Below are 25,439 nucleotides of genomic sequence, written 5' to 3'. Positions count from 1 at the left end.
CTGCTCCTCCCAGGGAAAGTCCCCAGCACGGCTGCCCTACACCCCTGAGAGCTGCTTTCCATATGGAGCTCCAACATCAGTGCTTCTGTCAAAGAGATGGGTAAGGATGCATCTTTGGTTGAGAGTCACTGAGCAGGACCTGGCGTATCCAGCTCTGCTTAATTCCACCACCCCCATTTGCAAGGAAGGCTCAAAGGGTGTGCACACCCAGCAGATGCACTGGGATGTTCTGTGTCCTGCCTCACTCCACCTCTCAGTCTGCATGGATCTGGCTCTAAAGCATCCAAAAGGCACTTAAATGTCAGAGGGTTTTGCCGGGCAGAGCGAGGGCAGCAGCTCCAGCCCTCCTCACGCCCAGCCTCTCCCTCTCACCCCGCTCCTCCAAGGAGCCCTGAGCTCCGCAGCCGCATCCTCAGCCCGGGCACAAAATCAAAAACGTGCCCTTTAGAAGCAGGCTGTCAGTCAAAATAAGTTTATTTTGATGTTTGCGAGAGGCTTTGTAGTCCGAGGGGCTGTTCCCATCCAGGTGGCAGCACTTCACTGCTCTTCCCACCGCAGGACTCGTGCTGAGTTTGCAAACAAAACGGGTGTCAGCAGAGATAAGCAACAGGCAGCGTTTGCTCTTCCACCCTCAGCAGTGTGCCGAAACTCTGCCTCTGACTTCAGTCTCCACTGCGGCGCTGAAAAGCGTTAAGAGCTTGCCAGATGAAGGATTTTTGTATGGCTTATTGTTGGGCTTCTTTTTCCCCTCTTGGCCAAGGCTCAAGAATTTCCTGAGTAACTTTTTCAGAGAATCGGCTTCGGCAACTCCGCAGCAATATGCTCGGTTCGCTTTTTATAACGTAAATAAATCTGAAAATCTGCCAAGGAGGAAGGCGGGGGGGCAGAAGCTGAGGAGAAGCACGGGTCCGTGCGAGGAATGCCTTTTGGCAGAAATGCCCGAATGAGGAAACGAGTGCGTGAGCAGAGGAGCTCCGAGCACCGCTGCAACCGGCCCGCGTCTCCCAGGGAGCCTCAGCATCCCCGCGTCCACGGGCACGTTGCAAAGAGCCGTCTTTGGATTCCTTACAGACCTTCCCACTAAGGTAAGGCTTAAGCATTCTCCTTAAAACAAGCAAAAATCAGTTTTTAAGAGATATGAAAGCATTCAGTTATTAGGAACAGCATAAATAATGCTGGGAGAGACACAAACGCATAGGTGGGTCACTGGGTGTCTTTCAGACAGGCTCAGTTAAGATTGTGATTAAGCTTGTTGTCACTTTTAAATGTGACAGAGACTTTTCAGCCTTGCTTTGACATGGGATAACACTGAAATGGAGCTCGGTTTGCAGCAGAGGTATATTTCTGGCAGTTCTTGGTGCTGGGAGGATATGGTGCACTTCAGCTGAGTTCGGTATTTTTGGTCCTCCAGCACACAGAGGAGCAGTTTTCCATCCTACAATGCAGAGTAAGCTAAAGATGGGATCTAAAAAAATCTTCTGTCTGTCTTTCACTGCTAAAAATTCCCACTGGGACTGGCTGAGGTCAGGCAGAGGTGGCGGTGATGGGAGGGGACACGTGGGACATCCGCGATGGGACCTGGTGGCCAGCTCTGTCCCACCCGGGATTTCCTGGGTATGAAGCTTAAATCCACCCATGTGACAGCTTGTCTGAGTTCAGGTCAACTCCACAATTTCGGGGAAGTCTGGAAGTGGTTGCCAAAGGCTGAATTCATATTTTTATGTGCCTGGACGTGGGCATCTGTAAGAGAAGAACGCATTCAGAGCATGATGGCGAAATAGCAGATTCTTGTCACTGAGCCAACATCCTCATCCCTCTCCTCCCAACGTGTCCCACCAGGGAACACCACTTCTTGTAGCAGTTTGTGGAGTGCTTGGTGCCCATCACATCACTCCGGCAGAGCCTGGCCGTTCCTCGGGCACTTGTGCTGATGCTCTGGCTGTTAGTTGGGCTGGGAGCTAGGGATTAATGTTCATTCGTGCCTAAGGTAACACTGCTGCTGTGGCTCAGACCCTGTTGAAAGCCAGGGCATCTCCAGGTGCTGCATGGGGTGCACACCTCCTGCTCAGAGGAGAAACTGAAAATATGGCCCCAGTGTCCTTGAAATTGGCTAATGTTGAATATTCACGTGGGTGGCATAATAAGGATTAATAAGGGAGGGGGAAAATGCTAACATAAACACTTGAAGAAGATAAACAGTTTGTTTATGTGAGCGTAGTCCTTTTGCATTTGGTAGCGTGTTCTTTCACTCATTAAAGTTACTCATGACTATTTTCCTGATGGTTAATGGAGACAAACTTAATCTGCAGCGTTACTCCAGCTCGCTTTTTGCCTCCGTGCCAGCATTAGTCATTATCCAGGCAACGAATCCCTGTTTTCTTTTGACCACAGATCGTAAGGATGCTGCCAGCTCTTTGGGAGCAACCCACCAATGCACACTCGTGGCTGTTTGTTTCTCTCTCGTTTCCCGTGAAAAGCCCCGACAATGGCAGCTCTCTGAATGCACTTCCAAGAATTTGTTCTCTCGTAGCTCCCAGTTGCCTTCAGTTGACTCCAGTTTCTGTATGAGCTCAGCCTGTACCACGGCCAGGCATTGCTCAACTTGGTGTGGAGCCTATAGCACATGAAAATTACATGCACCTAGAGTTTGGCGATTTTACTTGACCAAGTAATTGTCATTTCTTGGATATTAAGGCCGACCAAGCCAATTATGTCATGCACTCTGATTTCAGCTTTAGTTAACTCCTCCCAGCCTTACCCTGCTAAAGCATGGATGCGTGGAAATTGGGTCAAAATGGGTGTCTTAATGCCGAGCTGCAAGGATGGGGAACACATTGAGGGTGATGAGGGTCTGTGGCAGTGGGATCTGCACAGCAGGGTGCCCTGGCACACATGCAGAGATATAAGAAAGAGTTACTGTGCCCTGGCACACACACACAGAGGTGGTGCAAATAAAAGCAGTTGATGCAGTTCCAGCTTTGGTTGTATCCGAAAGTATTTATTTATTTTGTAGGCTTAAAGATGAGGAGACTTCAGAGAAATCTGAGTGTATTCCAGCAAACTAAAATTCTCTTGTGGAAAAATGTACTTATCAAATGGAGGATGAAAATGCAGAGCTTTCAGGTAGTTTTATTTCATTTAAAAAATATATAATAATACTAGTAATAATAAAGTGACCACTAAAGATTGTCTAATCCCTGCCTTCCCTTATACCTCAATTTCTTTTTGTGATGTTAACAGCTAAATCACGCTTCAGAAGCCCTTGCTGGTAATGAATGCCTTTTGAGACTACATCTTTTAAACTATTAATATCTGTCTTTTGTGATGCATACGAGAGCGTGGATGGGTTCCCTGAGTGAGATGACATGCACAGCACAAAGACCTTGCTTAGTTAATCGATGTCTAAGAAACCGGTGTACTGAGTGCCTCTTGTTTGTATTTTGATCCTGCAGAGAAGATGCTCCTATACTGCCATGCTATTAACCTCCCTTCTCCACTCGCCCCTTACATAGGAGTGGATGCTGTCGCTGCTCTTCCTGCCACTGATGTTCATTGTGGGCAACTTCATGCTGCACATCCCCTACCCCGAGGTGCCACACAGCTACCTCGGGCAGCTAGACGACCCTGCCTATGATGCTGCTGGCGTCACCATCGCCTTTACGCCCATCACCCCAACCACAAGGCAGATAATGAATGCAGTGGCCCTGAAGTCTGTAATGACAGGTATAATTCTGTCTTTTAAATATTTGGCTTTGTCTTTATTTAATCTATTATATTTTGTGTTAGTCATTTTCAAGTATCTTTGGTCAGCAGAGAAAATTCATCCCAAATCCCTTATTCTCACACATATTTCTTCACAAATATTCTTCAAAACTAATTCTGGTAATTTAAACTAATAGGGAGGTCGGTGTGTGTTTCTGCACTGTAAAGCTTTGCCTAAAATCTTTGCCACTTTGTAAAGTGAGCAGAACTGGAGAAGGGGAGCTGCAACCCTGGCAAAAGCAGGATCTATCCCCAAAGCCTGTGCTCTCATTTCCACAGCTGCAGAAACTCATTGCAGTGTTTCTTCTTACAAACCACAGGTATAAAGCTAGAGGCAATGGACAGTGAGAGAGCCCTGGAGGAAGCCTGGATTTTGAACAATGAAATTATAGGGGTTGTATTTAAAAACAACTTCTCCTATTACCTCCGGTTTCCCACTGGGAATGTGGCTATTCCAAATGACAACCTCGGATACATAGGTAGGTACCCAGCTGTTTTTTCATGCTCTTCAATGCTTTTATTAAACTGTCATTTTTTTTTAAAGTTGTTGGTTCCTGTAGAGCATCTGAATCTTCAATTTTCCTCTTCTATTAAATCAACGGTTGCATATGAGTGATGCCCTTTTCCTTCCATCCTCGCAGATACCTGTTACAATTTCTCAGCACGATACTGTGACAGCCCCAAGTATTGGTACAAAGGCTTCCTGTCCCTGCAGTCCAGCATCGATGCTGCTATCATAGAGGTAAATCACATTTATGAACAGCAGTAGGTCTCCTTGTATTTTAAACTCTGTCTAGGAAAGACAAATTGCTCTGGGACAATAGCAAGGGACAGGCTTGTCTGAAAACTCTCCAGAAAAAAAAAAATGAAATGTAATACTCAGCTGCTGGAGTGTTATTGACAGCGACAGTGGAAACTTGGATGGAATCAGCAGTTTCCTGCAGAAGACGACTGCTTTCGATTTCATTGCGAAGATTTGTACTAACTTTTGTTTATCTTCAAAATTGCAATCTGTCCTGAAGGCTGGGAACCAAATGTAATGCCACGAGTTGGTCTAGAGATTTCCCAGATGTCAAGGAAAAGGCAATTCTTGCAGGAGAGCGGGGTGGTACGAACAGCTGCTGGATGATTTGGCTTCAAAGTAGGCATGTCTGTCATTTCTCCTCCTTCCCAAATCGTCCTTCAAAAATAGACCAGGGTAGAGGCCCTTGCACCTGGCTGTGCATCCCCAGCTGTCCAGGCTGCTCTCGTCCCCTGGGGAAGAGCCAGGGCCCTGAGGGGTGTAAGGCACTGGTGGATCTAGATCCTCAGTGCTGTGTGCAGGAAGGATTCTTCTCTCCATAGAGAAGGGAGGGAGGCCAGCTGAGGTGCAGACATGCAAGTGAGTAGCCCCTTGCTGTTGGGATTTATTGTATTGCTTCCTGATGTTGTCTACAAAACCGCATTAAAAATTAATAAATAAAATAATAAAATAAAATAAAGTAAAATAAAATAAAATAAGTAATCTAGGGCTGATAAATCAGGGGGTTCATTATACAGTTACATCTCACTGTAGAAATTAAATTAAATATTAAGATTTTGACCTTGAACTCCTTTAGGTGGTGGCAAATCATTCTGTTTGGGAAGAAATGAAGTCAATTGCCGGTGTCCGTATGAAGTCCCGGAGTGTCATCTACTCGATTACACTAGAGTACAGTTATTTCATGATTACTATTGTGATGTGTTTCTCTTCATTCATGTATTTCTTATCAATGAATGTTGTAAGGGAAAGGAAAAAGCTCAAAGTACTCATGAAGACGATGGGGCTGCAAGACATTGCATTTTGGTGAGTTCCATTGTAACTAAAATGCCTGTTTGCCAAAAACCAATATACTGTAGGTATTTGCACAGTATGTTAATTAGTTAAATGGGTTTCTAAGTTTTCTCCGGTACTCTAAGGACAAGTCAGAGGGGTTGAGTATGGCAGATGGGTATTATTTTTCTTTGGGAATTTCCTAAGGTGGGCTATGCTGTCTGCTTTGCGTAAGATACAAATGGGTTCACCCTAGAAAATTCTTAATGATTTAATTTAAAATGGTCCTGTCGTGAAATTGTAACAACAGTTCCTCATTAAACAGCAAAGTAATGGCAGGCTTCCATCTCCAGGCTCTCCTGGAGCCTGCTGTATGCCGTTTATGTGCTGGTCCTGTCCTGCCTGCTGACGGCCCTGGTGGTGCAGGAGGCTTTCTACGTCAGCAGCTTCCCTGCTGTCCTGCTGCTGTTTTTCCTCTATGGCCTCGCATGTGTAAGTCAGGTTTGAGAACTGAATCTCCTCACTGTATGATTTATTAAGGTTTTGGTGAGCCCAAACATTGCTCCAGAGCCATGCGCACCATGGCCAGGACTGCAACATCTACTTGGTCACACTAAGAGAAGTAAATGAGTGGGTTCTCTGGCTCAGGGCAGGGATTTGGCTCACAGCCTGGAGGTCTGGCAGGCTGGAGGTGACCTAGAAGGACCTGATCTAAAGCTCAGGTCTACCCACTGAGAAAGGGCATCAGCATATTTTATTACAGACCCAACCCCCTGAAGATCTCTTTGCCTGGCAAGTGGGAATGTCACTGGTTAAGGATATATTTCTCTCCTTCAGAGCCTGAAGGAAGCCTCTGTTCTTACAGATCCACATGGTTTTCATGCTCTGCTCCCTCTTACGGACATCCAAGCTCGCTGGCTCCATGGGGTTCCTCATCACCTTTCTCTTCGGCTGCCTGAGCCTTGCAGTGCTGATAGAAAATCTTCCAGAACCTTTGAAGTGGTTTCTCGGCCTCTTTTGTCCTTTTGCATTTAATGCTGGCATTGCCAAGGTATGGGGCATTATTTCTGCCAAGGAACCATTCCAGTTACTTGCTGCCCTTAGCCCTCTCAGAGCAATTTTGGGAAAAAAATCCCAAATCCCCTCTCTTCAATTTCATCCTTTATTTCAGGTTTTCCATTTGGAAAAATACGGAATAGGTTTCTCTTTTTCTAACCTTATGGAGGAATCATACTTTTTGTTTTCAACTTACATTATGCTGATCTTTGACTCAGTCCTGTACATGCTGTTAGCCATGTACTTCGACAAAGTTCTGCCAGGTAAGAGTGATTTATATTCATGACCATACTTTCCTCTTTTATAGTTTTGATTTATATGGGCTGTGTGTAATAGCTCCTCAAGGAGCCGATGGGCTGCTCCGTTGTCTAAGACAAACAAAACAGGATTTGGGCTGAAAAAAAAGGTATTACACTGCTGAGAGATTCTTTGCCTCTACCATATTCTGGTAATTCCCAAATCAAAGACAACAAAGTATTTAGGGTTTTGTTTTTCTTTCTATTGATATTTGTACTGCTGTTAAACTGTTTATGAGAAAACAGTATTACTGTGTTTTGGACAATATTTTAATTTGTTATGTAAACAATGGAATTCACTAGAAATAGCCCTGAAGCCACCCTTCTTGTCCTGCTTAACCCAGCTCCTGTGCACACTGATGAAATCTCCCCAACCCTTTCTTAACAGGCACCATTCTGGGGGCAGACAGGTATTTTTTAGAAACTCCACAATGTTTGCAGTGGGATGACACTTTGAATGCGTCTTTGGTTAACCACAGGTCATTTTCTGTGCTTCTCAGGGAAATATGGCATCCCAGACCCACCTTTCTTCTGCCTGAAGCCCTCGTACTGGATGCGGAGCAGGAGGGGTTGCCCCGGGGAGGGACCCCGCAGCACAGTGAGCCCCGAGGAGCCCCCAGGAGATGATGTGGAGCCGGTGCCCACCACGTTCTTGGGGAAGGAGGCCATCAGGTCGATAGAGGAGGCACTGCTAATTGTGCCCTTTGCTTGGTAGCTTGGGACAATGCTCCCACTGCACCACCACTCCTGTCATCAGCTCTGTTTCCATTCATCCAGGCAGTTTCCATGTTCATAAAAGGTTTTGCAAATCTGTTTCACGTAGAAAAATTAGAGTGAAAATGCAAATGTGGTAATAGGTCATTCAGGATGGTCACTAGTGGTGAAATTCAGGTTAACTGCTGGGTTTGTTTTTGTTTTGTTTTGTTTTGTTTCACAATACACTTGGTTAAACATCCATTATAGACAGCAAGGGGAGCCTGGAGGGCAGCCTGTTGTAAAAAGCCAGCCCTGGCAGTGGGCCTGACCTTGTCTTTGCAAGGCTGGGTGCTGTCAGACCATGCCAGGTAGCAACGTCCACACCTGCAGACAGAGCATGCCCAACCCTACTGGACCCTAATGGCACTTTACCATGACCTCATGCTTCTTATCCCATTACTGTCATTTTAAATTAAGACCCTTATGAATGAGAAAGGGCAACAGAGAAGTGTGTTTATGGGAATCCTGAAATAATATCTGCCTTACCTTCCTTTTAGACTCAACAATGTTAAAAAAGCATATAAAAAGAAAGACAAGAAAACAGAAGCCCTAAGAGGTAGGAAAGTTGTGATATTAATTCCTGCTAAAGGTGAAGAAAAGCAGTTGTGCAAATATTTCAGGTGACCGAAGAAATAAGACAATATTTGGATTGCTTGAAAATATATCTAAAATATAGATGCAACTGAATACAATTTTATTCATTTTCCTCACTGATTTTCCATTCCCAGTAAGAGTAAAGAGAAGAAGAAAGCTTTTTTCAGCTGTCATATTTTCTGTCTCTTCTGTTAATTACAAACTAAAGGCAGAAATTCTAGGTTTGCAGAACATTACCTCCATTTGTTTAATGCACTTCTGACTGAATATTGCTACTTAGTTCTTATATTCCTGGACTTGTCTTGCCTTTGACAAAGAGTAGAGGCAAGTAAAACTTCGTATTTCTTTTTCCCCAAAACTTGGTGTTGTTTTTATTCTAGGTTTGTCTTTAAATATTTACGAGGGTCAGATCACTGCCCTACTCGGTCACAGCGGGGCTGGAAAGACAACGCTGTTAAATGTGCTCAGCGGACTGACTCTGCCTTCCGAAGGTAGGACTGCAAACCGTAAAGTGGGATGGGGGGCAATTGATTCAGGAGCTGTAAAGACCAATTCGTTCCCACGCGTCGTGTTTGCTTGTGTAAACAGGCTCTGCAACCATCTATGACTACAAGCTCTCTGAAATAGGAGACAGGGAAGAGATCAGAGAGATGATCGGCATTTGCCCACAATTCAATGTACAGTTCGAAGTCCTGACAGTGAAAGAAAACCTGCGGACTTTTGCAGAGATCAAGGGCATCAAGTCCAGAGAGGTAGAGCGCGAGGTAAGGGGGTGTTCCCCTGGAGGACATCACTGCCTGGCCAGGGCAGGCAAACCCCGCGTTTCAGTGAAGGTTTGCTGGGCAGTGCAAAGCTCAGAGGGCTGCTGGCTTCTCCTAAATATTGAAGCTGGTGTCGAGCTTCTGCCAGGAAGCCTTGTGGGCTCGGTGCGACCAAAGAAACTTGACTGCTTGGGGAGGGCAGGGGGTGTCCCTGGGGGCAGGCAGGAACCAGGCCCTGGGAAGCACCCTTGGGAGCTGAACCTCCAGCCCCAGCCAGATCTCCTTCGTGGCTCCCAAAGGACAGAAGGGCAGCTGGTGCTGGGAGCAGACTTTCTCGTGCTTTTCCAGGTGCAAACCATTTTGGAGCTGCTGGACATCAGTAATGTTCAGGACACTCAAGCTGAGAAACTCAGTGGTGGGCAAAAAAGGAAGTTATCCATTGGGATAGCCATGCTTGGGAGCCCCCAGGTAAATTACCTATGGCTTTAAATTTTAGTTTTTTATTAAAATTAAATTTAAAATTACCAGGTATATTGCCTATGTCTCTGTAATGCAGGGAACATTAGGGTCTCTTTGGTGATTTTAATGTGGTCATCATTATCCTGGAAAGATTGTAAATTCTTAATCTTAATTTTGCTGATCTAGTTTAAAGCAGAGAGCTGCCTGAGCTCTGTGCAGCTCCCAGAATGGTTGATCTTGCAAGACAGGTGGCTTGACTCTCCTGCCACCAGGACCTGGCCTCTCAGAGACCACCAAACCCACAAAGTGGGCAAGAGTTCCTGCAGCGAAGTGCCTGACTGCATCCCTCGTGCAGGTGCTGCTCCTGGACGAGCCGACGGCTGGGCTGGATCCTCTTTCCCGGCACCAGGTGTGGAGCCTGCTGAAGGAGCAGAGAGCCGGGCGGGTGATCCTGTTCAGCACCCAGTTCATGGACGAGGCCGACATCCTCGCCGGTGAGCACAGGCTCAGCCTCTCTGCACAACATCCCTGGCACAGGAATGCCTTCCCCATGCCAACCTGCCTGGGATGAAAACCTGGGTCAAAGGGATCTGCCCCCAGAAAAGTGCAGAACATCACTGATCTGCCCTTGGGGAAAAAATACATATATATATATATTATTTATACATATATATATATATATATATATACAAAACACCACTATACATTTTAAATTCCTTTGACTTTTTGTTTCTTTAGACCGCAAGGCTTTTATCTCACATGGGAGGCTGAAGTGTGTCGGCTCTTCCCTGTTCTTGAAGAAAAAATGGGGGATCGGCTACCATTTAAGGTATCTGCTTCAGCCCTATACTGGTGTCTGGCAATATGCATGTACCGGAATCCACCAGAAGGACTGTAAGAAGGAAACTGAAGCAGCAAAATGAGCTGAATTCATACTCAGTTAAATTAACCGAAGCAGTACCTTGCTCCAGAGAATGAAGGAAGTTTGCGGGAATTTTGATTTTATCCTTGCTAGCAAATACAGTGTTGTGTCATTTTTGTTTTGTTTGTATAAAAATTAACCATCTGTATTGTGTTTTGTTTTGTTTTGTTTTTCATCTGAACAGGATCCATGTCAGTGAGTCCTGTAACGTAGAGAGCGTGACATCTCTGGTTAAGCAGCACATCCCCAACGTCATATTCTCGGGACATGGTCAATATGAGCTGAGATACAAACTGCCATTAGAAAACGTGAATAAATTCCCAGGTAAGGTATATGAAAATAACTGAGAATTGGGAAAAAATAGGGAAAAAATAATCAGAAATATATGTGAGGAAAGAGAATTGAAGAGGGAGACCTTCTGCAGGGGTTACATGAGGACTTTAGAACTCTTGCATTTTTTTTTGCTCCCTACAGTTTGGACATCCATATGGTTAAGATCAAATTGTACAATGAATGCTCTGGTATTTGTAATGAAAAATGTAACAGGCTAACAGGCCACAAGTGTTACTGCTGGTTATTTTTTCTTGACGGTAAAGGAAATAATAGTGATAAGAGAAAACTCCATGTAACTGGTACCACTCTGTACCTGCAGCAGCAGCAGGTAGACGCTCCCTCACCCTCATGTGTCTGGCAGCCCCATGGCCCTGCTGCTGCCCCAGAGGCATGAATAAACATTAATTATGTTTGTGGCAGCTTTGGGTTCCCTCCAAACTCTGCATCCTGGCAGTTAACACTTTATCTCTTTCCCTGTGGCTGGAGATGCTCCACTCAGGCAGACTTCAGCTGCACCAAAGGCTGGTCCCTCGAGAGGTGGTCATGCAGGAAACGTGAAGGCACTGACGGTCTCTGTGTCACACAGATCTGTTCCGTGGCCTCGATAGCTGCTCCAACTGTGGAATTATCAATTATGGAGTTAGCATGACAACCCTGGAGGACGTTTTCCTGAGGCTGGAAGAAGAAGCCACACTGGGACAAGAAGGTACAACGGCGGCTGTGAACACAGAGCCCCCAGCCAAAGAGCTCTACAACAGCTCCAGGGGGCTCGTATTTTTCCCCACATCGCAGTCTAAAAGCTGGTTTCAGACATAACTGCGTGTGCTCCGCAGATGCACATGTGCCTGGGGAGGAGTGGGCAGAAGCAGGACTGCGGTGCCCCGAGGAGACGGAGCCGGGCTCCCTGCTGCTCTCGGGCACCGGCAAGGCCACGGTGAGCGGCGCGGCGCTCTGGAGGCAGCAGGTCTCTGCCATGGCCTGGGTGCACTTCCTAAAGCTCAAGGGTTCGGTGAAAAACCTCCGGTCCATGTAAGTACCAAAGGGATGCTCTCACGCAGAGCTGGAGCTGGATGCGGTCACAGCGGGGGGGATGATTTTCACACTTGTGTTTTGATGAGCATCTGGAGTAATTGATGTCACGTCTTGGCTATGGATGATCCTGGCAATCTGCACTTAGAGATGAGGAAAGCAGTTTGCTTTCCAGTGCCAGTAATATAAAACCTGCCTCAAACACACATGCCTCTCCCATCTCTCTCTTTCCCTCTCTTTTCTTTAAAGTTTTGATACTCGGTATCCTTTGTGCAGCTTCTTTCCTACACTGAGTGGTGTATGCAAGGGAAACTGATTTTCTCTCTGAATAAAATAATAATTCAGGAACAGTTTTATTTCAGGTAGGGAAGGGAATTTTAAAATAAACTAATGTGTACGGACAGAGCAAGGAAAATATTGCTTTCAGACTTCCTTTTTAATTTTATATTTTTTAAAACTTCTCTCATGTTGTCAGTGCCTGAGCTCATTTGTCCCCATCAGTCTTCAGTCTGACACGCTGGCATTTCAGATGGGGCACAAGAAAGAGAAGGGAGATGCTGGGGTAGCATATCCTTCCCAATACACACACAGTCTGCGAAATACCCGCTTTCCGAGTGTTTATTCACCTCTCTCTTAATGTAGTTTGCTGCTCTATGTGGTTTTTCTGCTTCCTCTGGTTTTGCAACTGGCCCTGGTTGCTGCCTGGCAGAGCATGAGCGCCTGGGAGCTCTCCTCGGCACGGTACTTCATGCCCCTGGGGAAGAGGGCTCCGGCGGAGACCACCAGCCTGCTGGTCCACAACAGCACGGGTGAGGGGAAGGGGCAGGGAGGCTCCTTGTCATCCTGCCCTGGTCGGGGCTGTTCTCTCCCGTGAAAGAAAAGAAGGGAACGGGACGAGGGTTGTAGGACGAAGGGGGTGTAAAGGGCAGTGGAAGTTTTGGAAGAGCACAGAAATCATCATTTTACGGGGGTTGTGAGTGAAGCCTATTTTTCTTCAGCAGCTGATCAGAACCTAATGCAATGACAGGTAAAAGGGACATCCCAGCAGATGGGATTAGAAGGGACCCTGTTCTTTCCCTGCCCCAAATTCTGCTTTTTCAGCGTGTGTGCCTTATTGGGCACCGTAGTCCAGCAAGGGCACACTAATTTCAATCAGCCTGCTTCCAGAGTTTTACCCTTGACATTCCTTTTAGTGGATGTTATTAAAAAAAAAAAAAAAAAATCAGTCAGTGAGTGTGTAATCCATTAATTTCCCAAAAACGACGTGCTGTCTGGCTTCCCTGGTCATTAGATTTTGTCTGGTTTTGTTCAGTGGTCATGGATTCAAAAAGAAAACCATCAAAGCCTCTTTTGTTGCTCAGTATTATGATTCCTCTGCTTTTGGCTTTCACACCAGGCTCAGGCATTGAGGACTTTATCCACACTCTTGAGAGCCAAGATCTCACAGTGGAAATCACAAGCCAGGAAAATATCACAGAGGAGCTGAAACACAATGGGGCTATAAAAGTGTCTCGTGAAGGCCAGGTGAGGATTTTTCCTCTCGCCCTATCATTTCTTCCTAACAATTTAAGAATTAAGCGATTTACACGCAAGGCATAAGCAGAATGAATTATTTCAGGCCTGGGTTCTCTTGGCCAAGAGTTTTCATCTTGGTTTCTTGTTCTTTGAAGAGCTACAGGTTCACCATTTTGTGCCACATGGAGGCTGTCAACTGCTTCCCAGTGCTTGTGAACATCATCAGCAACGCTCTGCTGAGAGCTCTCAACTCCACCGCGCACATTCGGATCTGGAGTCACCCTTTTTTCTCTGTAAGTGTCAGGATCTGATAGCTGGGTGTCAAAGAACAGTTGTAAGAATGGCTTCAGGTCTCAGCAAGCCACCAGATTGCAGCCGGGAGGCGCGTGGGGCTGTCTGCATCCACAGACCCACCTTCCTTGGTGGTGGCTGTGTAGCCAGAACTGCTGGTTTGGGGCAAACTGAAGTTTACTTTTCCCTTCATGTGTCTCAAGGGCTGCTGAGCTGAGGGGGTTTCTTTGGGAGCCTCCTTATTCCCTGTACCCACCTGCAGCACCCGCCTCTCCTCTCCAGTGAAAGCACTTTGCTGTGGCTGTGGAGAAAACCTTCCTCCTGCCACAATTTGGCTAAAGGCCTGCCTTGTTCTCATTGTTTGGTACTCCTCGAGAAATGCAGCAAAATGAGTTGTGGCATCCAGCCACTACGCTGCACGTGTTCTCTACAGATGTTTCATTCTTCTCTTTTCAGATAGATAATCCACGATTCTGGGATTACTTCGTTTCTTTCTACCTCATTTACATGTTGTTGCTATTCCCTGGCTTTCCTCCTCACTTTGCAATGGGCTACTTGCAGGATTACAAGGTAAATTCATTGAAATGGAGCAGATTTGGGTTCATAACTGTACTGCCATGTGGACGTTTGAATATGACGGGCATCTCAAGGGATTTTTTTCACTATGTGGCCATGAGCCAGCAGGGAATGCTAAAAGACAATAAATCAGTAAATAAATCTGACTTCTAACCCGGTATTGCAATGGGAAGAGTTTTTTATTAGCTTTATAAGCCTGTTTCCGTGGGTGCAGCTGGCCAACGTGTGCCTTCCCAGACAGGAGCTCGCGCCCAGCTGCGGGTCTCGGGGCTCTTCCCCTCGGCATACTGGTGCGGGCAGGCACTGGTGGACGTCCCGCTCTGCTGGCTCCTTCTCTTCTCCATGTTCGGCCTTCAGTTCGCCATGAGCAACAAGATTTCCGGGAGCATCGGCAACATCTTCTTGCTGGTACGTCCTGTCCTGGTGGTTGTTGGTTCACTGGGGAGGGATTTGGGTAATGTTTGGAGAAAAAGTAAGGGTAGCTGAGACAGAAGCCACAGCTATGGAGGCAGCATTTTTCAGGAAATCTCCATAAAAAGATGCTGGACCATGGCAGGACTTTAGCAGTTTGTTTTCAGCAGGCAGGAGTAAAATGCATGGGTGTAGCCAATGCTGGCACACCTATGGGTTCCCAAATCCTCACTGCCCTTCTCCTCATTTCACCTCCTATGAGGATTTCCCCAGCTGGAAATGAAAGGCAATAAATCTTTTCTTAATACATCCCTTCACGCTTTGCAGTCAAATTGTGGTAATTTCTGAATGCCCTGATCTTAATTTATGACTATGTAAACTGAACCACGCTGCTGCGTACAGGTTTCTGGCTGTTGACATCTCTCCATTTTCTCTAATGAAAGCACTTTTCTGTGCAGGTCATGGGTGCCTTGGGCTACGGAGTTTCCATTGTTCTCTTCATCTATTTAATCTCCTTCTTCTTCCGCAAAGGATGGAACTGTGACTTTTGGTCTTTTATCCTGATCGTGGTAAGCATATGTCTTGATAATGTGATGTAGGGTTTACAGAAAAGTATTATGAGCTCTTAAAGATGAACTAGAGGTCAAAATATCAAGTATAGATCCAAGACATAGATAAGGATGTGTTTTGTAGTAGGCTATGTGAATTAGCCCTCCTGAACCCTCACCCTTTTTTCTCTGTGTGTTTCTTGTCCATTTTGAGAAATTCAACAGGGAATTGAAAAGGTTCATCTATGATGACCAGCGAGGAGTGTAACCCTTCGTATCAGCTGAGTAGCTCTTGTTTCATTTTTAGGTATGCCTTGTCTCTTTTATCATCAGCCGAGTCATGGATCACACACTTGATATGAGTGTCTCCCTCTACCTCATGTCTCTCTTGATTCCCCTGTACCCACTGCTGGGCGTTATGATCAACAGCGAGCAGGTAGGCAGGGGCACTGGGTGGCGAGAGACTCACAGCTCTATGCGAATGCTGTACAACAAAAGCATTTGCTCTGGCAAGCAAAGTCTGGTGCTGATTGCATGCTGTGTCCTGGGAAGACTCATTAGTTTCTTCGTGTGGGTAGGATTTTCCAAACCATCAGAGTGCATCGTTGGATAACCATGTCAGATCAGATGTAATTTATCCAGCTGCTCGTTACTGCTAGGGGCTACTTCTCGTGCAGTTCAGCCATGCCTGTAGATTAGGTAAGCAATCTTAATTCTTTCCATGCAAAGCCAAATAACTTGGCCTGAACAACCATAAGAGAAAATTTGAGGTTATACATCTGACTTTGCATGGAAAGCATGTGAGCATTATGAAAACCCAGAAGGAAATTTACTTCATGTCAGCTAGGGGTGTTTGTGGAAAGGCAGCTCAGAATTTAACAAAACCCTGCAGCTACATGCAAGACTTTTTATGTGATCTAAGTGACTTAGGAGAGAAGTCCAAACAGAAGAGAGTCCTGCTCTGTCCTGTCCCCCCCGTTGGGCCCCCAAGGAGGAGGAGACCAGATGTTTTCCTCTGATAGAAAATTATCGCCCCCAAAAAGTCTGATGTGTGTCCTGAGTGATGTGACTTTTTTTGGAACAGGACTGGGGTGCCCAAGTTCAAGGGTCTGTATGGTGAACATTCTGGGTAAATCAGAAGATGTTGTTAATGTATTTGTTGTTTGTATTTAACCTTTCCAACACTAGCCAGCATTATGTTAAATCATTGCAAGTCTTCACTGAACACTTTTTTTATTCTTACAGATTTTTGTAGAGGACGCTGACTTAATTGCTACTAGTCCAAGGAACGACGTGCTAATAGCCGTCTTTGCAGTAAGAAAACGTTTAAGATTAATTTTATTTAGGAATGTGTGTCTCCCAAACCCTGTCCTCAGCTAAGAGGAAGCTCGTTTCATGTAGAAGGTGGATCTCAGGGGGTCTGGATGACAGATTGCCCACCTGTGCAAAAATAGGTTTGCTCCTTTGAAACAGGTGAGGGAAAATGAAATAAGCCTAGCTCACTTAATGCTTCTGCCATTGATGTTTCGTGCATTGATAAATGATAGCAGAGTTCACAGCCTTCAGGATCACCCCAGGTTAGATGGTAATGGGCTTTTCCACACACTGTGCTTTCCCCTCACCTATTTTATAACACCGCCTCCATCTTTTCAGCTTCAGCCGCTGCAGAAAGGAAGGCAAGGCTGTTAATGTGCCAACCTCTATTTTTCAGCCTTATATCCATTCTGTGGGTTTCATTTTTCTTCTTCGGTATTTGGAGATAAAATACGGAAGAACAGTTCTGAGAAAGGACCCGGTATTTAGGTTTGTATATACACACATGCACCCCAGGCGCATGCGAGATCTAATCTCTTGGCACACTGCTTTTCCTTGAAGACATTTAGATCAAATGTCAGGATTTTCATGTCCCTGTTTCTATTTTCTTTTTTTTTTTTAATACTGGTGGTTTTTTTTATAACTAAAATTGCTTCTTAAATCCTACAATGTTATGATAGCATAAAACAGCCCTCGAGCTTTTTAGTGCCTCCGCACGGTGCTGCCTGTGCTGTGAGGAGGTACCAGCCTGCTTCTCCATACAACACAGAAAGCCCTGCAGAAAATAATGAAAAATAAAAAAAATAAAAAAAAAATAAAGAAAAAAAATGTTGAACCAGTCTTGGCCCATCCAAAATGCATTGGTGCAAAACAAGGGTAAAGACTAAAACGCTAAGATGAACCTGTTGGGTTTGTAGAATTTCCCCGAGAAGCGAGAGCAGCCACCAGCATCCTGAGGAGCAAGAAGAGGAGGATGAAGATGTTAAAGCTGAAAGAGCAGCAGTGAGAAATGCCATAGTAGCTCCGAGTCAGGAGGAGGTAAGACTGAGTGTGGTCCTTCCCTCTTTATTTCAGATCAGTAATAGGACTTCTGATTAAAATAAATAAATAAATAAGTAACAAGATTGATAAGGGTAAGTCAATGCTCTGTCTGTATTACTCCTGACTGGGAAAATCCAGCCCTCAAAGGGACAGAGTGGGTCCCATCAGGATAGAGAAAAAAAGCTTTTAAGAGCATTCCTCAGATTCTCAGAGAACTACAAATCAAATTCAAAGATGTTTATAAGTTGTTTTGATTTTTTAAAATGGAAGATTATTACTGAAGGATTCATGCTCCCCTATATAATAGACTAATTTTTCTTCCTCCTCCTTGCTTTCAGAAATCAGTTATTATTGTCAGCAATCTGTGCAAGGAATATAAAACAAAGAAAGCAGGTTCAGTTTTTAAGAAGAAGAAGAAAATGGCCACAAAAAATATCTCTTTTTGTGTTAACAAAGGTGAGAACTGGAACTTTTACTTGCCCTGTTTTGGATGCTGATCTTACCCAAAGAGATAATCCTCTGCAGAGGATTATCTGAGGCACAACATAAAAGAGGAATCTGTTTGCTCCGTGGTTAAGGCACACCTGCACTGTGGCTGATGCAGTAACGAACAACGTGGATGCATCCAATTAGTTACTTTTATTTAAAATGCCATAAGCCCCTCTGCAGCAGGACTGCACTTTCTGGGTGACCTGGGAGCAGTGTTCAGACTCATGTTGGCTGTAGAGTTGAAATGTAATTTATGGACTCTCAGAGCATATATTTACACAGCTGTTTAATTTTATTTGATTTTTGCTATTCGTATACTCTCATTTAAGCTTTTATTTTCTTTTATTTTAATTGGACTGTACCTGATATATTTGTTAAATGGTGAGTATTACTAAGAAGAGTTTTCTCCTGATTTCAGGGGAAGTATTAGGACTTCTGGGGCCAAATGGAGCTGGAAAAAGCACAGCTATCAAGATGATTGCTGGAGAGACAACACCGACTGCGGGGCAGGTAGGAGGCACCTGGAGTCTGGAGAGAAGGGATAGATGTCCACAAAAAATGCAAGTGCAAAGTTTGCACCTAGCTATTGAATGATTTTCTTCAAAGCAGTATGAGGGATCAAGGTTTTAAGCAAATAAGTTGTGCCATTAAATTAAATAATGCATTAATAAAAATTATTGTGAATCACTTTTAGCTTTAACAACCACTTACATCTCCCCGAATTCACCGTGACTATATTTAGGAGCCATGTAGGCGAGGGCTACAAAATCAGCCCTTTGCTCCTTGGGTTTCCCTCCCTGTTGAATCCTGCTGAAGTCCCCTGGCCTTTGTCCGAGCCCTACACCTGGGTCTGGGCAAGGCTGGGCGAGGCGAAACGAGCGCTGTGGTTGCACAGGTGCTGCTGCGGAGGCGAGAAGGAGCGACGTGCTGCCTGCAGGACCACCTGGGGCACTGCCCGCAGGAGGACCCGCTCTGGCCGGACCTCACCTTGCACCAGCACCTCCAGGTCTACGCGGCCGTGAAAGGAGTGCGCAAGGAGGATACGGCTGCTGCTGTCAACCGGTACGGGGCAGGGTGGTGCCAGGCTTTGGTCAAGGTTTTATCTCCCGTCCTAAGGCACAGGGAGGGGACCAGAAGGTCAAAGTCCTCTGTGAGCTAAGGGACACCTTGAAAGGAACTTGGGAAATGAATCTGCAGAAACGATTTTGTGCTAAATGCTGCGATTAAGTGAGCAGGCTGAGAAAATCTCCAATTTGCCTAAGTGTGTTTGGTGAGGATAGATTTACCACTGACATCCATTTAAGTACGTTATCTGCAGGAAGCATCTCTAAAATCTCGGGTTTTATTGTTTGGCACTACAAGAAGGGTGCTTAAGCGCTGCCTGCTGAGCTGACACCAGCAAGGTGGAGTGGATTTATAATGCTGTTGACACGAGTGATTGTTCTTAGAAAAGGGCTTGTGGCCTATTCAGTGCACTCTGCTTCAAATATTCATTCACGTTTTTACAACGCAATAAATGTTTAATGAAAACAAACAGGAGCCAAGAAACGGGAAGAAAGTTCTGTTTTCTTATTGTTTTGGAAACCTCCGACTAGAGTACTCAACTGGGAATAACAAAAATGTTGGTTTTGATGTGTTGTGTTTTTTTTTCCTTTGTTCCCTTTCCCCACAGAATAGTGAGTGCTCTGGAGCTTCAGGACTATTTAAAAAAATCAGCCAGAAAATTATCTGCCGGGATAACCAGAAAGGTGCATTTTTTTTTGTTTCTATGCTGAGCATTGCAAAATGCCCTCTGTGAGCAGTGGGACCTGTGTGGGCTCCCAGCCCCTAGGAGAGCATCGCGTTGCATCCCACGGCGGGCTGAGCTCACCCAGCATCATCTAAGTTTGTGTCTCCTACAAACCAGCAGCTCAGTGCCCATAAGCAATGCTTTGCAGAGAGAGCTCTGGGGGCTGCAGCAGACCTGACCCCAACCTTTTCCCTCCTGCAGCTGTGCTTCGCCATGTGCGTGCTGGGCAACCCCGCGGTGCTGCTCCTGGACGAGCCATCGACCGGCATGGACCCCAAGGGGCAGCGCTGCGTCTGGTGGGTAGGACCCGGGCACGAGCAGCAGTAGATGTGTAGGGTTAGGTAAAGGGCATTTTACCTCATCTGTGGTTAGTGCTGCTCGTCTCGGGCCGGTGGTTTTATCAGAATCACTGATAAAAAAATATAGCATGAGCAAGGAGTGGGAAGCCCTTTTGCTTTTTTTCATCCTTGTTGTAGATTTTTGGATGGTTGTATATGAGTTTAGAATTGGACTTGAGTCAAAAAAATGTTCTCATTATTTCCAAGTACCACCAGTCTAAAGTTTTTATATCCTTTTATGTTAGTTTTAGGGGTAGGTGCATGTGGAGGGGCAAAAAGGCTTAAGAAAAAATGTCTGGCGTTTCTAGGGAGTGTTGGCTTTTTTTTTTTCCTTTTTTTTTTTCTGTGTTCTCAGGAAAATGATCCGTGCCGCCCTGAAAACCAAGGAGACGGGGGCCGTTCTGACCACGCACTACATGGAGGAGGCGGAGGCGGTGTGCGACCGCGTGGCCATCCTGGTGGCCGGGCAGCTACGGTGGGCAGCGGCGTGGCTGGGACAGGAAATATTTCTCAGCCCCCCTGGGTCTAACAAGGGCTTCCCCTTCAGCCTTGGCCTCCTGAGCCCACCACCATGGGCGTTATGAAGTGCTCCCCATTGCAGGACAATTTGGGAAGGGCATCAGTGGTTTCACACTGACTTCATGCTTCACCCCTCCCCTGCAGGTGCATTGGCTCCATTCAGTATCTGAAGAGCAAGTTTGGCAAAGGCTACCTGCTGGAAATTAAAGTCAAGGACCCAGAGAGCACAGATCTCCTCCACTCTGAAATTTTGAGGATTTTCCCAAGTGCAGCCCGTCAGGAGCGGTAAGCATAAAGATGGGATGAACAGAGGCTCCAGGACTGTCTCCTACCTAAACGGGTGCCCAGTGCGGTGTCCAAATGCAGGATCTGAGCTGAAGAGAGGCAGAGGGGTCAGAGTCCCTCTGTGGGGATCTGGTCCAACAATGTCACCAAGTCCAGTCCTGCTGCCATCCCCACAATAAAACACCCACAGGTCCAGCTTGTAGTGTGACATGAACCTTTGTACCCCAAAGTCAATGCAGACCACGAATCACCTCTTCTTTTCCTCCCAGCTTCCCCTCTTTGCTCGTCTACAAGGTGCCAATGGAAGACGCGCTGCCCCTGTCCCAGTCTTTCTCCAAGCTAGAGGAAGGTAAGAGCAAAGCAAGATGGCTTTTTGAAACGGTGGAGCACCAAATGGTAATGTTCAGCTCTGTTTCCATTTCTCCACAGCCAAGCAGAACTTCAGCCTTGAGGAGTACAGCTTCTCCTTGAACACTTTGGCTCAGGTGGGTGACAGACGTGCTGCAAAGGTGTGAGCAGGAACAAAAGCTGGGTCTGGGCCAGCGATGAGGCAGGAGGCAAGAAACTGCAGGAGCTGCACCTCCTGCAAAAGTGCATCACAGGGTTAGGGAAGGCCTGAGAAGTAATCCGAACTCCATATTGCCCATTTCAGGTGTTTTTGGAACTCTCCCGAGAGCAAGAGAAGGATAATTTTGATCTAGCTTTGGATGGGACTTTTGAATGGAAACAGCTGCAGCAGGAGGACAGTTAGAGATCCACGATGCTCATTTACACATTACTCCGTATTAACCTAAGTGGTGTGATATTGCACGTATTTACTGTCATTATTGGTGTACCGGGAGGAGGAGGAGCTCTGCCAAGGGCATTTCTTAACGGCATTTCACCTGGACTCTGCAGGTGTCTGCACCGAGCCCTGCCTCAGGCTGAATTTCCAAAGGCTGGTTGATGAAATGCTGCCCGCTGGTGAGAGCTGAGCAGCTCAGAGCAGAGGCTGAGGGAGCAGAGGGACCAAGGGGTTTGCAGAGAGAAGGGTCCTGGCCCATCCCTGGGGACCAAGGCTTTGCTTTGCTTGGTGGGTCTGGGTGCAGGGAGTCCGGACATGCTGCCAATCTCCTGGGCTTGTCTCCCACCAACATGTGGGACTGTGCCTGAGACACGTTTAAATACATCTTATTAAAATTTACACTGTATTTTTATATCCTTCCAATAAATGTCTCTATAGAAACCACAGCTACACCCTCCTATGTCATTACTGCTGTGGACCTCCAGCCGTAGCTAAGCACGCTCAGCCTCCTCCCCCTGGGGATGGAGGTGGCCGCAGTGGGGCACAGGGGCTTTGGCCAGGCAGGGGACGGAGAAGCTGCGTGCTGCAGGAGCTGCCGGTGAGCCTGGGGCTCCTCCTGGCAGGGCACAGGGCTGCCAGAGCATGGGGTCAGCTCACGGCGGTGGAGCCGGATTTTCTGAACTCGTACAAATGACCTCCAGCCAGAAAGTCCCGGATCAGCAAACGGCTGGGCAGTAAGAGAGCGAAGGGGAAATATCTGCTAAATTTGCCCTGCTGCTCACGAGGCACCACCACAAGCCCAACCAGCGGCCGGATCCCCCCGATGGGCTGTCATCACTTGGGCAGGGGTCCCGAGCCTGCACGCAGCCCCCCCTCCAACCCCCCCTGGGGCACCGCTCGCCTTGGCTGTTTTGCAGTCGAGGTCGGAGCATTCCTCGCGCCCCCAGAGCAGCAGCCTCCTGTCAGCAGCTTGTCACAGCCCGTGCTGTGAGTTTGTGCTAGCCGAGGGGAAGCTGAAGAGCTGCCAGCTGCAAAGCCTTCAGAGGGCAGGGCAGGAGCAGGGTGTGAAAACGAGAGCATTAACGGGGGACGTGCTCCTCTGGCACAGCCTCTGGCAGGAAAGCATTTAAGACTCACAACCCCCTACGAGTCATGGCAACAGCACAGAAATATTTTCTGTGAAAAGTGGAAGTCCTAGTACATTTACAGAGTTTCTGGAAAGGGAAGGGATGGGAGCTGCTGTTAATCTTTCTGGAAAGCAAGGCTGCTGTCAGTTCTCTATAGAACTGCCTTCTAGAGCTGCTCTGCACTTGAAAATTAACCTCATACCTGCTCATGGCTTTGTCTTTTTGCTGTAATGGCCAATAAATATGTCGCAAATCAAAATTCGTGCAGGTCCACCAGCACCTGGTCACTTTCCCTGGGGGCCTCCGTCAGGTTCTCAGATGTCCCAGGAGGGCAATTGTGTTTGGCCATGGTCAGGAGCTGGGCAGACCTTGCAGGAGCAGTGGTGCCGACCCTGGGAGCACCCAAGTTGTGCTCTGAAACCCAACAGATCTGGGCTGTTGTGGGCAAGCAAAGTGCAGGGCCCCAAACCCTGCAATGGGAAAGTGTCTCAGTGGCATGACATAGGAAACGATGTGATGCTCTGTGCCAGCCCTGAGAAGAGTTTAAATATATATCACATATAATTCTTACATGCAACATCCCCATGCCTGATCCAACAAACCCTTCCAGCTCTTCATATCAGGCATTCCATGAGTCAGCTCTTTGGAAGGATTCATTTCCTCTGGTGTAAAGACAAATGAGAGGATTTTCCTCCTGGAAAAAAAAGAAAAAAAAAGAAAGAAAAAAAAAGAAAAAAAAAAAAAAGCACACGTTATGCCTGCACTCAGCTCGTTTGCTAGAGCTGAAGCCCTCACAGAAGACACGAATCCAAATTTCTTTACATAATCTGGCGGCTGTGTCGCAATCGCCGCCTGTGTAGGCTGCACACCCAGCCCCAAACCACGCCTGGCGCTCGGGGCGCTTGCTCAGAGGGATCCGTGTTCCCTCCCACTTACACAACACCTCCACTTTTACTCCCTGCCCTGGGAAGTGGGGTATGTGAAATCCGCCAGCATTTCGGTCACCTGCTTCTGCAAACTCGGTGAAAGGGAAGGGTTTCCTTTCGTGCCCTGGGGATCTCTGCGGCTGTGGGGTGCTCGGGGCTGTGCAAGCCATGACCCTCTCCGTATCACAGCAGTTTATATCACACTTTGCTGTTCCTCTCCATATCTCTGCCCCTACATGCAGACCTCACTCCTTTAACCAGAAAATCTCTTTCCTAGCACAGCCAGGTGATGGGGTCCATTTAGAGGCCTTTGAATGATGCAAACAATAACAAAATCCCAGGAAACTGCCCCAAGTCCTGCCCCAGAGCATCCCCAGGGATGGCAAGGGGAAGCCGGGTACACGGGGAGCCAGGGAAGCAGAGGGAAGGATCGAGGCATGACATCTCCCTGGGGCAAATGCACTGCTGAGGCTGGACTGGGCTCCTCCTTTCCTTGGAGCATCTCCAGCCATGGCTGTTCCTTCCAAAAGCACTTGCACAGTTGGTTTTTTTTATTATTATTATTTTTCTAAGTGACTGCTCCCAACCTGCCTGCTAGCAGGGGGCTGGCAGGTTGTTCTGGTGCTCTTTGGTGCTTCCCATGCCAGGGGAAAGCCAAGCAGCTGGAGCTGGCTCCATCCTCTCCTACACAAGGAGGAGAAGGGCAAAGACCCACAGAGCCCCCCGCGAGGAGCCGGTCAGAGCTGGGGCTTCGTGTGGGCCCCCAGGGAAGGGGGACGGGGCCGGTGCCATCGCCAGCACCACGTCGAGATTTCCGGGAGCTGGGCCACGGCCAGCGCTGGGAGAAAAGGGGTCTGTCCCCAGCACAAAGCCGGGCTCAGCTGGCAGCAGGGAACGGACAAAAGTGCTCAAAAAGTTCATGAGCACTTAGCATTTTCATCGGGGGAAAAAAAAAAAAAAAAAAAAAAAGGACAAGAGTGCAATTTCCTAGAAGTGAGCAGGCTTCTTGAATGTTCCCTTCAGAGGCCACCCCTGCCTCTCTCCCTCCCCTGCCCTGAGCTGAGGGGCTGGGGGGCAAACCTCAAACCTCCCCCTGCCACTGCCACCGCAGCACGCCCGAGTGACATCAAGGAGCAGCCCCCACGTCTTTGGTTAGGTGAGAAACATGGTGCTGGCCCTGTAATTTTCAAATTTCAAGGAACTTCAGGAAAAGCAGCAAGGAAAGCTTCAAAATTATCAATGAGCCAAACTTCTACGGAGGAGGGTGAGGCTGAGAGACGCTACGCAAAGGGCCGGTGTGCTGCAGGATGCCTCCAGACCTCGTAGCTCGGCTGAGCATCAGACATCTTGTTGGCAGGGCATCCCTGGTGAAATCAAGTATAAAGAAAACAGAATATGGATGAAATAAAATATAAATGAAATAAAGCAAAGTGAGATATAAATGAAAGGAGATGAAATGAGATGAGATGAAATGAAATGAATGAAATGAACTTAAAATAAAGTAAAATAAAATAAAGCAAAGTAAAATAAAATAAAATAAAATAAAATAAAATAAAATAAAATAAAATAAAATAAAATAAAATAAAATAATAAGCCCCCAGGAGGCTTCGTCCCAGCGAGCACAGCCCCCTTCCGCGCAGCACAGCTGCCCACAGCTGGCCGCCCCGCTCAGGGCCAGATGTTCCTGCGGCACAGGGAATGAGGCAAGGCAGATGCTGGCAGCCCC

The 25,439-nt window shown here is 46.9% G+C and overlaps 1 protein-coding gene across 2 annotated transcripts; it reads left to right on the top strand.

Annotated features, from left to right (window-relative positions):
- Nucleotides 1-530: 530 nt before the first annotated feature.
- On the top strand, nucleotides 531-22,106 carry LOC118175688 (ATP-binding cassette sub-family A member 10-like). 2 transcript variants are annotated; one of them, XM_035342163.1, is made up of 39 exons: nucleotides 531-1,085; nucleotides 3,011-3,123; nucleotides 3,513-3,723; nucleotides 4,083-4,241; nucleotides 4,404-4,504; nucleotides 5,361-5,587; nucleotides 5,908-6,046; nucleotides 6,420-6,605; nucleotides 6,726-6,873; nucleotides 7,407-7,578; nucleotides 8,160-8,218; nucleotides 8,637-8,747; nucleotides 8,845-9,020; nucleotides 9,366-9,485; nucleotides 9,832-9,970; nucleotides 10,215-10,305; nucleotides 10,583-10,722; nucleotides 11,318-11,437; nucleotides 11,565-11,760; nucleotides 12,403-12,569; nucleotides 13,157-13,284; nucleotides 13,431-13,568; nucleotides 14,023-14,136; nucleotides 14,380-14,550; nucleotides 15,012-15,122; nucleotides 15,409-15,537; nucleotides 16,347-16,415; nucleotides 16,813-16,904; nucleotides 17,333-17,453; nucleotides 17,795-17,912; nucleotides 18,364-18,455; nucleotides 18,841-19,007; nucleotides 19,618-19,693; nucleotides 19,936-20,030; nucleotides 20,428-20,547; nucleotides 20,736-20,876; nucleotides 21,146-21,225; nucleotides 21,306-21,361; nucleotides 21,529-22,106. In XM_035342163.1, the coding sequence occupies exons 2-39, from the start codon at nucleotides 3,022-3,024 to the stop codon at nucleotides 21,625-21,627; spliced, it is 4,881 nt and encodes a 1,626-aa protein (XP_035198054.1). In that variant the 5' UTR covers nucleotides 531-1,085; nucleotides 3,011-3,021; the 3' UTR covers nucleotides 21,628-22,106. The 2 variants fall into 2 exon arrangements, with proteins under 2 accessions (XP_035198054.1, XP_035198055.1); XM_035342164.1 differs by lacking the exons at nucleotides 531-1,085; nucleotides 3,011-3,123; nucleotides 3,513-3,723; nucleotides 4,083-4,241; nucleotides 4,404-4,504 and having other exon boundaries at nucleotides 4,511-5,587; nucleotides 5,880-6,046.
- The last annotated feature ends 3,333 nt before the right edge of the window (nucleotides 22,107-25,439 follow it).

This window comes from Oxyura jamaicensis, chromosome 18 (assembly GCF_011077185.1).
Source record: "Oxyura jamaicensis isolate SHBP4307 breed ruddy duck chromosome 18, BPBGC_Ojam_1.0, whole genome shotgun sequence".
Classification (NCBI taxonomy): Eukaryota; Metazoa; Chordata; class Aves; order Anseriformes; family Anatidae; genus Oxyura; species Oxyura jamaicensis.
This window is presented reverse-complemented; position numbering and strand designations above follow the sequence as displayed.

Excerpts from the sequence above, each read along its gene's own strand:
- LOC118175688 (XM_035342163.1), top strand. The coding sequence starts at position 3,022 with ATGAGGAGACTTCAGAGAAATCTGAGTGTATTCCAGCAAACTAAAATT. Across the intron at positions 9,021-9,365 it reads CCAGAGAGGTAGAGCGCGAG|GTGCAAACCATTTTGGAGCT; the intron begins GTAAGGGGGTGT and ends GTGCTTTTCCAG. Across the intron at positions 15,538-16,346 it reads TTATGATCAACAGCGAGCAG|ATTTTTGTAGAGGACGCTGA; the intron begins GTAGGCAGGGGC and ends TTATTCTTACAG.